At 35.2% G+C, this 13,076-nt stretch overlaps 1 protein-coding gene across 2 annotated transcripts in view; it reads right to left on the bottom strand.

Annotated features, from left to right (window-relative positions):
• LOC128219781 (neuroligin-4, X-linked-like) overlaps positions 1–13,076 on the bottom strand; it is a 403,742-nt gene that overhangs the window by 284,921 nt on the left and 105,745 nt on the right. The window contains exon 1 of one of the 2 annotated variants that reach the window (XM_052927777.1): positions 4,537–5,505. The exons of the other annotated variant lie outside the window; for it this stretch is intronic. Coding sequence (XP_052783737.1) covers positions 4,537–4,999 — 463 coding nt within the window. The 5' untranslated portion in view covers positions 5,000–5,505. Of the gene's footprint in view, positions 1–4,536; positions 5,506–13,076 lie in introns of those variants that run through there. 2 annotated transcript variants of the gene reach the window in all.

The raw sequence follows: 13,076 nt of genomic DNA, 5'->3' as shown, positions 1-13,076 counted from the left end.
AATTACGGAAATACATCGAAGGCGGGGCTCTTTAAGAAGTGTACTCTAAGAAAAGTTACCTACCCTACCCCAAACGTTCCGACACATCAGACGTTGCTTCAATGACTTAGGTAATGACAAACGTAGTTTTATTGCAAAATTTACGGCATCAAGCATACTGTTTTCGGAATAGTTTTCACTTTGGTCATGGTAGTTCGCGCAGATAAGTGTTTCCGCAGCTGGTGGGCAAACCAATGTATGGTAAACATAGCCAACTCTATCTAGTATTAATTCCGAAAGCGTTAAACTCGAATGTTTACTTTGGGCGCAAACATACTCGACAGCGCCACCACTATCGACAGCGGCATGACTAAAGCAACAGTGCCACCACTTTTAGACGTATGTGTATTTTTCCTTTTTAAGAAGTGCTTATTAGTTTTGTTGTGTTACCGCGTAAGTATTATACATAACAGTTATATTTGCATGTGCCAGAATATTCTTACGGTGAGTGTAAGCAACAAAGTGTACTTGAAATGCTATTAGATCTCAAATAACTATTTCAAGTATAGGCCCTGCAGTGGAAGTGCTACTCGTGCATCATACATAGTTCACTGATATATTTTAATTATGTACAGTTCATTTGTACCATGACATAGCCAACAAACATATGTAAATTAACCTAGGCGAGATGATCATCAAACAAGTGCACGTACGAGAAATAAAGTTATTACATAGTGAACCAATCAGTTTTAAGCCCAAAGTGTTTCTACACACAATAAATATCAAGAGATCAACTTTCGGACCTAGTTTTCACAGTAATGAATTTTAAAGCAGATAGAAATATGTATTTCCATTAACCAATTTCAGAATCTCATGTTTTTCTTTGAATAATTTTCATTCAGCATGTAAGTCAAAGTAAGCTATTTGGGAACATTCAATTTCAATTCACTCCTTAAAAAAATCAGGTTTCTTCAAAGATCCTTTTCAATATTTGAATACCAATATATACAAAATGTATGTTTGGATTATGTCAATATGACACATGATTCAAACATTTCAATGCAAGTCGTATATACATCATATTCTGGCGTTTACTCCATACAATTTGATAGGGCTGATACATGATTACTATCATAAAATGTACGGATCACTTTTTTATTATTATTAATGTATACGCTATAAGAAATAATAACGTATTATTTTCAATTGATCAGTATATCAGCTCATTACGTATTAAAGTTAACCAGAATTCCAACTGTTTGCAAACCATTTTTCTTATCTTAACAAAAACACACTTTACAATATACTTTTATTATTTTATATAATACATCATTTGAACAAAGGCATGTTTCGATCAAATGTCATAACACTCCCACCCTTTGTTAGAGCAATGTGACTACATGGATACGTACATGTAGTATGAATTGGTCAGGTACCCTACTTTATATACATGATTTATGCTTCAACAGTGTGTATTATATTCTATCTGTCAGACAATAATTATCTACTACAGTTGAAAACAACAGTTATGTTATTCTTCATAACATGCGATTATGTCATATTATTTAGTTAATCTTTTGTAGACGGTATATACATATATATACATACATACTTGTAGGGGCGTGCTTACCTCATGATGCTTAACAATGTGTTCCATTTGTTCAACTGCGAGGAATTAATCTACAGGATAGAACTTCATGCTAGCAATGATGAATGGAATAGCGATTTCACTGAAGTGGTTCGCTCATAAACGGTAATTGTATCATAACACGGCAATAAATAACATTAAGTGTGTATAAATTTAATTAGGTTCTTTAAAATAAACACGCACTGGAAAACGCTATAAATTTGCTCAAATTAATAACTAAAGCACCGATAATTATTCCCCAGTTAAGAGCTCATTTTGAGACATAAAAACCCACCATCATTTTTCACACTTAACATTTCAGCACATAGTTCAAAAATAGCCATCCGTGCATTATTCCGCTGAACTTAAATGCACAAACTATGTCTCATTTAGGTCAGAAAGTAAAATCATCTTTACATGAAAGGCTTCGCAGATTTTGAAATTCATATAAGTGTATTATTTCTCTTTAAAGGCACAATAACATAGTTATTGTGATTTTTTATTTATTGAGTATAACAAATGGGTCTAACTTTGACACGAACATAGGCTGTGTCGGACTGTAAGATGAACGGTTAAAGCCAACCCGAGGCATCTCCCTAGACATCTCCGAACACGATCGTTAATTCGTTATCATAGATGAATTCGATACGACAATTTATGGCATTTATAGGATCCCCAAATTGCTCTCAATTAATGTTGTTGTTTTTTTATTATGCGGGGTGAGTGTATAAAAGCAGTTGATGAATATATGTTTGGCCTTTTATCATAAATGCTTTATCATTTGAAAAATAGTGTGGTTGACGTTTACTTCATTGCTTTTGATGCAGTTGTCCTTATATTTGTAATGTCTCTTTGTCAATAACGTAAATGTAAATATGTTCGCTTATATTCTCTTTCGATTATTCAACACATGACGCACGGTCTAGTTTGAAGTGTTGTTAAACGATTCACTTTGCATGTTGACAAGCATTATGTGAAGGATTTTCCTCCCTCAAGTGCTGCCTCTCCTCAGCTTCCTTGCAGCACGTTGTAAGCAATAAATCATATACTCAACCGCGTGGTGTCAGAAAACATGTAAATAAACCAAGTCCTTGTAATTATTGTATCTGTCAGTTTTATTTGCCAGAAGAATTAGGAGGAAGAAATATAAAGGTTTCCCCCGGAAAATGGGAGAAGATTTTTCTATGCTCACGTAACCTGACACTGCCTATACAGCCTTCTCCTTACTGCAATGAACAAATACCAAATACATTAAGATTTTCAACCACCTTGAGGCCCTGAATGTTGAAAAGTAGATTAAACTCGTTCATGATATGTTTAATATAAATATAAACTTGTCCTGTTTGTACAAATAAACTGTGTGTCCAAATGTACACCACGGATGTACACAATTAAGCTAATGTACTGACATTAAAACATTAGTTAAAGAAGACCGTCGCAAAACCTATTCCAAACTTTGATACCTTGATTACGTGTTTAAACCATCTTGTAACAGACACATATTCTCGGTCATTGTTATCATTGAACGCCATTATTTATAAAATGTTTACTTTCAAAAGATTCTCTCCTCTTATGTTTTATCTTTGTCTGAAAAGATAAGTAAGCTTTATGTTTTTATGCCGGATAAATTCTTCACAGATTATTTACTCGTGTCACTGATAAAATCAGTAGCCTCATCTTTCAAGAAATTAAGTGCTTGAATGTAGGATATGAAGTATTTATAAAACAATTTAAAGATCCAGTCCCACATACTTGGACCTTTTTATACGACATATTTTACCTACTTCACATCTTGATATTTCTTATATAATATCAAATTGTGGCGACTGGCTATAGATAGTTCGATAGTGTTCATGACAAATGATAATATATACATATTGCAACGGTAACATTATTACATGTTGTACTTGTGTAATCTGTAAACAAAACATGTTTTCGTTCATTGAAAAGTATGATACATTTCTCTTATTTGTATTGCAGTTTTGAGGACCTCCGATCCAACCGGGGAAAGAAAATAAGCCATTTGCTTGAACAAGCGATATCATGAAAAACCTAACAATCTACAAAACATTAGTTTCGTGGAGAGAATTTTCTGTAATTTTAATCGAAGATATCTAGCACAATGTAAGCTATGTTTATCCGCGTATTATCATTTCAAATACCTAGTTTACCGAGCACTCTGTGGGACACGAGATTGATTAAGCTTGCAAAATAAATAAGAATTGGTGAACTGTTCACGGCAGAATAGGACAAATAGTTCAAGCAATTTTTGTATCATGTGTTTCCATGATACGCCCTGCACAATCTTTGAAGTCTTAAATACTCAAAATGGATTTTAAAAATTACAGAAATGCACTTCTACTGTTTCCTAAACAGATAAACCAAGAGTAGTTGTACGTAGAAAACACTATCATCTACAGATATCAACGGAAATGTTTTCAAAATTCATGGAACGTTTTGAAGATAGAACGATCGCCAAAATGTTTCCCCCAGAGAAATGTTCACATGTACATGTACTTGATGTCTGCTGGATAACTCAGTCAGACCGTATGACAAACAAAGGCAGTACTATATACTTGAAATCAAACATATATCATGTTATAATTGAAGAAAGATTATTAATTTGTAATGTTTAATCTAAAAAAAAGTGTCATATTTTGTATACTGTACAGTTTAAAAATAATGTGCAACGACTTCAAATAATGAGCAGACCGTTCTTTTCCAAAAGACTCAACATGCGACCAAACGATATGATTTCCTTTAATAACAATAATTCATTATTGTGATATGTCTTTGTTTACTACAATTAAATGTTCATCACTGTATACCCATTTTAAAAGACGGTTTGACACATGATCAAAGACCTAAAACTTAAATTTTCCTCGACACATATATTTAATTAACCAAAACGACATAAACACTTCGCTCACCTGGAAGTGGTGACCAGAGATTTAAGTAGAGACAGTCCTCGCTCTGTCGTTGCAAGTGCTCATTGATACGCTTAAAGCGTGCTTTAAAGCCTGCCGTGGTAGACGCTAAATAGAGGTCACTAGCCTGGGGACACACATGGGAAAAGTCTGTAAACTCCCGTACCTTGTCTCCCCAGCTGGGAAGGAAAGCACTCGAAGGTGGCATGTAATGGAGCATGCTGCCCTTTGCTCCTTTTAGTGACCCGAACTGGAGCCCTGAAAACCGCTCAATAGACTTGAGCCCATAACTGTTGTCGGGGAACTCTACTAGTACGCCCCTTATTTTGCCTGCTTGCTGCAGCGGTATGATTCGGTCACCAAGACGACGCACTACAGGTCCCCGAAGTCCCAGACACGAATGCCAACATATTAAATCCAACAAACACACAGCAACACTTATCAACTTCATTTTAACCCACTTCATACTTTATTTCATTCTCCACTGATATTGAATGTATAGCAGTAGACTCATTTAAATCTTTAGATGTAGTGAAAACGTGAACAATGTACCCTTTACTTCACATATTGCCGTAAGCGTCGATCGCATGTTAAATTCTCACATTTATGTTGCAACCACAAACGGCCTTCGTAATATTAGTTCGTTAACAGCTTTATTAAAATCCATTTTTAATTATTGCTTTTAACTGGAGACAAATTCTATTTCCACCATAGCAACATACGTTTCTTGCCACTTGCCGGTTAACATTGAAAAAACAGTCCATTGAATAACATCTGTATCACATGATTAACTCTATAGTCAGAGGACTCACACTGCTTCAACCTTGCCTCCATATAATAGAGATTTATTTACTATCAAAATAACTTGAATAATATCCTAAGAAATTGTAGCCTCATCAATGAATTATCCCTAGACCGACACTGAACAGACACTTCGTCCTAGTTGTTATTTGTTAATTTGTCAGCAGCGCTTTGCCAAAGACGGGGACTGCCACTCAGATGGCCGAGAGCCTAAGAGCCTGAGAACAGATATATCCGCTTCCATGCGTATGCAGTTCCCTGTAAGCTATTGTTGCTTGTTTCCGATAAACCATCTGCCTAGCATACTAAACATCTGACAAAAGAAAAAATGTCTCCACGCCGCAGATGCATACATTTTATATATTTTTACTTCACATTTTAAGTTGGAAAATTATTGGCAATTTTGAGAAAAAGTTTGTATCAGGTTTCAATTCTTCTAATGAATGTTATAGCTTTAGAAAATGTTCTGTGTTTGTTTGCATTTACCAGTGAGTAAAAACTGAACAAGTAATAGAATTTATAATGAACAGTATATATGTTGTTGTCTTCTCATCCAATATTTCAATATTTGTAAAATTTATTTCGTATACAAATCTATGAAATATAAAATATCCATATCGCTTGATTGTACATATAAATAAGTTGATTTTTTCACAATAAGTCCGTTTTTATATGCCGTATTGTTTTAGGTCTTCTTGTTTGGCTAAACTCATCCTCAGAAGTGTTTCCATTATTGCTCGAAAATGTCTCGTTATCATAAAAAACAAGATTTTTATTATTTGCTTTCCGGTGGTTTATAGATATTTTTAGGGAAATATAATTGATAGTTCACTGTTATCAATTTGATATTCTTCACTGTTTTAAAAATTAAGCCCACTATCAATATCATACGTAAGAGAGTACAAGGCTGGGACACAATTTAAGCCCACTCTCAATATCATACGTAAGAGAGTACAAGGCTGGGACACAATTTAAGCCCACTATCAATATCATACGTAAGAGAGTACAGGGCTGGGACACAATTTAAGCCCACTATCAATATCATACGTAAGAGAGTACAGGGCTGGGACACAATTTAAGCCCACTCTCAATATCATACGTAAGAGAGTACAGGGCTGGGACACAATTTAAGCCCACTCTCAATATCATACGTAAGAGAGTACAGGGCTGGGACACAATTTGAAGACGTCATTTCTGAAATGACGTTTCGATAGCGTACGATTTGACGCCTATTTTTGAAAAAAAACCCAAACAATTTGTTGTCATTTTATATCCTTTTCGGGCATTTAAAATACATATATTTTGTTTCAGGGTAAGATGCCAATATAATTCACCTCGTTAACCCCGTGAAATGTAAAATGATCTTGTATATCCTAAATTTGTACTGCCTCCACTACCATTCTGAATTATTTTAACAACTTATGTATTATTTTTACATTAATTTTTTTTTTGTCCATTCGGATGAAGCACGATGTACGATATTGATTTAACAAGATATTATCAGTAACTGTCATATGTTTCATAAGCTATTAACTGCTAAGTATGAACCTTGTATACTTGCATACATATATACACAAACCAAACGACGTATATACTAATTTATGTGTCTTAGCCAAAAATATATGTACAATGTTGATGCTTTCGATAAAATTGTTGTAAACATGTTTATCATTCGTGTTGTGATACATGTTTTTGTGTTCCGAAAACAAGAACTGTAGTAAGCCAAAATAATCAGAATAAACGAAAATGGTGTAATAAGAACTGTGGCGACGCTCAAATTAAGGATTGAATTGCGGGCTTGATGTCATTATCGGGGATATGAACGCAATTGGGCTGGTCAACGTGTGTGGAGTCCAAAACTACACGCGTACTTTGACCAGCCCAATTGCGTTCATATCCCCGATAATGACATCAAGCCCGCAATTCATTCCTTATATTTACACCAATAGTTCATTATTTCATTCAAGAATTGTTGCAAAAATACTTCATTTCATTAATGAAAACCTTTCAGTAGTCCTTTCTTACCAATTCTGTAAATAGAACGACCCAACTGTTACCGGAAACATTTTCTTCAAATGACGTCACAGTAACGCGGGAAAAGATCAACCACTTGAAATCACTTTTAAACGTAAAATTGAATCACTTATTGCAACAATATATTTAAAATATAATAAATTAACACTTTCTTAAATGTTGATTTATATTTTACGGGACCTGTTGACACAGTACAAACAATAACAAGATCAATAATTATCATGTATATTGTTATGCGATGAATTACGATCCGAACATATCCGAAGATGTTGCGTTCATCGATTGATAAACGCAATTGCCAAAAGGCAGTTCATTTAAGGAATGGAAGTTGAGGTGTCAATATTTAAGGAATGAATTGCGGGGTTGGTGCCATTGTCGGGGTATAAACGTAACTGGACTGGTCTAAGTGTGTGGAGTCCGAAGGACTCCATGCGTACATAAGGCAAACTATTTATACAAGTTATAAAGATGTGACGATAACAAGGATTTGACACGCAAATCTCAAATGCGATGAAGATTTTAATCGACCAGAAGGGAACAAATACTGCTGCTGACTTAAAGCTGCACTCTCAAAGATTGAACGTTTTGACAACTTTTTTTATTTACTGTCTTGGAACGAGCCAATTTTTGCGAAAATCGATGGAAACCAGTGAAATAAGATTGCTGACAAAAAATTAGATCGCAGAATTTTTTATTTAAGTTCAAAAATCATGTTTTATTCATTTTTCTTAAACCGTTAGTAACGGTTAAAGCCATAAAACATTAATTTTCGAACGGAAATATATAAATCTTTGCTCTAAACTTTGTTCAGTAATCTTGCATCATTGGTTTACAGATATTTACGCAAACCTTTCCTATTTCAACAGTGAATACAAACATTAGCTTTTGTAGAAAATATTTTGGCAGTCTACAGGATATGGTTCTGTCGTTTTTATCTTAATATCGCTCTGCCCTCTGCGCATGCGCGAAATAACTATGTTTGACAGTCAAGGGTTGAAACTTACATCGTAAATCCGAATTTGGCGTGTAATAAGCTAATAAGTCGAATTTACAGCTATTCAGTGTACAAATGAAATATTTATCTGACAATATTCAAATACAAATTCTCATTTATGTTTCTTCCAAAATATATACAACCAATCAATCAAATTCAGTACCAAAATGTGTTATCTATTGTTGGTCATTAGGAATAAACAACTTAACGGGGTCATCCCAGTAACGTATTGTGAAAACATACCAATGTTATTCTAATAATCTAAATGTCAACAATTTGTTGTTGTTTTTTAAACGAAAAGTACAATAAACGTTCATGTTTCTGTGTTTTTCCATTTGTTTATATATATATATATATATATATATATAAACTCATTTCATTTGCTTTCAGAACATAATCTCAAAGCCACGATAATTTACAATCGACTGACACTCATTAATTTCTAAAGAAACTAACGCATCTGCGGTTTATCTTTCGCGCCAAAATATCACGTGACTACACAAAAGACAGACTGACTACACAAAAGGCAGACCCACATGGGTCAAATAAGTGCGAACACCAATTGAGGTAGAGTTCAATTTCGCGATTTACAGAAAATGCCTGCGGTCTCCAAAATAAACTCTTAACATATACATGGGATTCACAAGACTCCGGCGCCCGCCAGCCGTACAGACGCCTTGCGGTCATGCACGGCGACGCGTCGGCTATGGACGGGGCTCGTCGAGACCTTTGCGGCGGTACCTCTTTCGTCCAGATCGGACGAATCGCCGCGAAGGTATGGCCGCTTCAAAATTCCCCCTAATCCCGGCCGAGCTGCCCGTCGAACTAGATATTTTCGATATGTATAATTTACACATCCTTTCTGATATTCTATATAGGTATGGTTATCATGTTTCGATATGCATGGTTGACACATACATTCTCAATGGTTAACACGGTTCCATAGATATGGTTGACAGATTCCATAGGTATGGTTGGAACATCCATTCTCATATCCTCGATAGGTATGGTTGACACACGCATTCTCATATTTTCGATAGGTATGGTTGACACATTCATTATCATATCCCCAATACGGATGATTATAACATTCATTCTCATATCCTCGATAGGTATGGTTGATACATTCATTCTCATATCCCAAATACGGATGTTTATAACATTCATTCTCATATCCTCGATAGGCATGATTGACACATTCAATATCATATCCTCGATACGTATGGTTGACACATTCATTCTCATATCCTCAATACGTATGGTTATAACTAGATTTTCATATCCTCTATAGGACTGGTTGACACATTCATACTCATATTCTCAATACGTATGGTTATAACATACGTTCTCATATCATCGATACGTATGGTTGACACATCCATTCTCATATCCTCGATTGGTATGGTTGACACATTCATGCTCATATCCTCGATAGGAATGGTTATAACATTAATTCTCATATCGATACGTATGGTTGACACATTCATTCTCATATCGATACGTATGGTTGACATATTCATTATCATATCGATACGTATGGTTGACACATTCATTCTCATATCGATACGTATGGTTGACACATTCATGCTCATATTCTCGATAGGTATGGTTCACACTTTCATTCTCATATCGATACGTATGGTTGACACATTCATTCTCATATCCTCGATAGGTATGGTTCACACATTCATTCTCATATCCTCGATACGTATGGTTCACACATTCATTCTCATATCCTCGATAGTATTAATTATAACATTCATTCTCATATCGATAGGAATGGTTGACACATTTATTCTCATATCCTCGATACGTATGGTTGGCACATTCATTCTCATATCCTCCATAGGTATGGTTGACACATTCATGTTCATATCCTCGATAGGAATGGCTATAACATTCATTCTCATATCGATATCGATAGGTATGGTTCACACATTCATTCTCATATCCTCGAAAGGTATGGTTGACACATTCATTCTCATATCCTCGAAAGGTATGGTTCACACATTCATTCTCATATCGATACGTATGTTTGACATATGCATGCTCATATCCTCGATACGAATGGCTATAACATTCATTCTCATATCGATAGGTATGGTTGACACATTAATTCTCATATCCTCGATAGGTATGGTTAACACATTCATTCTCATATCGATACGTATGGTTGACATATTCATTCTCACATCCTCGATAGGAATGGTTGACACATTCATTCTCATATCCTCGATAGGTATTGTTGACACATTCATTCTCATATCCTCGATAGAAATGGTTGACACATTCATTCTCATATCCTCGATAGGTATGGTTAACACATTCATTCTCATATCCTTGAAAGGTATGGTTGACACATTCATGCTCATATCTCGATAGGTATGATTCACAGATTCTTTCTCATATCCTCAATACGTATAGTTCACAGATTCATTCATATATCGATACGTATGGTTGACACACTCATTCTCATATCCTCGATAGGTATGGTTCACACATTCATTCTCATATCCTCCATAGGTATGGTTCAAACATTCATTCTCATATCCTCGATAGGTATGGTTCACACATTCATTCTCATATCCTCGATACGTAAGGTTCACACATTCATTCTCATATCCTCGATAGGTATGGTTGACACATTCATTCTCATATCCTCGATAGGAATGGTTGACACATTCATTCTCATATCCTCCATAGGTATGGTTGACACATTCATGCTCATATTCTCGATAGGAATGGCTATAACATTCATTCTCATATCGATAGTTATGGTTGACACATTCATTCTCATATCCTCCATAGGTATGGTTGACACATTCATTCCCATATTCTCAATAGATATGGTTCACACATTCATTCTCATATCCTCGATACGTATGGTTCACACATTCATTCTTATATCGATAGGTATGGTCCACACATTCATTCTCATATCCTCGATACGTATGGTTCACACATTCATTCTTATATCGATACGTATGGTTGACACATTCATTCTCATATCCTCGATAGGTATGGTTCACACATATATTCTCATATCCTCGTTACGTAAGGTTCACACATTCATTCTCATATCCTCGATAGTATTAGTTATAACATTCATTCTCATATCGATAGGAATGGTTGACAAATTTATTCTCATATCCTCGATACGTATGGTCGACACATTCATTCTCATATCCTCCATAGGTATGGTTGAAACATTCATGCTCATATCCTCGATAGGAATGGCTATAACATTCATTCTCATATCGATATCGATAGGTATGGTTCACACATTCATTCTCATATCCTCGAAAGGTATGGTTAACACATTCATTCTTATATTCTCGAAAGGTATGGTTCACACATTCATTCTCATATCCTCGATACGTATGGTTCACACATTCATTCTTCTATCGATACGTATGGTTGACACATTCATTCTCATATCCTCGATAGGTATGGTTCACACATTCATTCTCATATCCTCGATACGTAAGGGTCACATATTCATTCTCATATCCTCGATAGTATTAATTATAACATTCATTCTCATATCGATAGGAATGGTTGACACATTTATTCTCATATCCTCGATACGTATGGTTGGCACATTCATTCTCATATCCTCCATAGGTATGGCTGACACATTCATGCTCATATCCTCGATAGGAATGGCTATAACATTCATTCTAATATCGATATCGATAGGTATGGTTCACACATTCATTCTCATATCCTCGAAAGGTATGGTTGACACATTCATTCTCATATCCTCGAAAGGTATGGTTCACACATTCATTCTCATATCCTCGAAAGGTATGGTTCACACATTCATTCTCATATCTATACGTATGGTTGACACATTCATTCTCATATCCTCGATAGGCATGGTTCACACATTCATTCTCATATCTATACGTATGGTTGACACATTCATTCTCATATCCTCGATACGTATGGTTCACACATTCATTCTCATATCCTCGATACGTATGGTTCACACATTCATTCTCATATCCTCGGTAGGTATGGTTGACATATTCATGCTCATATTCTCGATAGGAGTGGCTATAACATTCATTCTCATATCGATAGGTATGGTTGACACATTCATTCTCATATCCTCGGTAGCTATGGTTGACACATTCATTCTCATATCCTCGATAGGTATGGTTGATACATTCATTCTCATATCCTCAGTACGTATGGTTGACACATTCATTCTCATATCCTCGTTCGGAATGGTTGACACATTCATTCTCATATCCTCGATAGGTATGGTTGACACATTCATGCTCATATCGATAGGTATGGTTGGCACATTCATTCTCATATCTTCGATAGGAATGGTTGACACATTCATTCTCATATCCTCGATAGGTATTGTTGACACATTCATGCTCATATCCTCGATAGGAATGGCTATAGCATTTATTTTTTGCTGAATTTTCTTAATTGCAATAGATTTTTATTGACTATACACAATCGTTTAATATATACATTTACATGTTTGATCACAAATATGACAGTTTTTTAGCATGTTACAATATAATATGTATGGCAAATTCATTTTTTTATCGTATACCTTTGGGCATTGGACTTTTCATCCGCATTCAGTTGAAATGATCACTACCATGATATATAAAGTTATCTTTTCAAACAAACACAAATACAAGACTCGAATCGATTTCCTATCCAAGTTAATGTGTCCTTTGGAAAGGAA

Source organism: Mya arenaria, chromosome 15 (assembly GCF_026914265.1).
Source record: "Mya arenaria isolate MELC-2E11 chromosome 15, ASM2691426v1".
In the NCBI taxonomy this organism is placed as follows: Eukaryota; Metazoa; Mollusca; class Bivalvia; order Myida; family Myidae; genus Mya; species Mya arenaria.
This window is presented reverse-complemented; position numbering and strand designations above follow the sequence as displayed.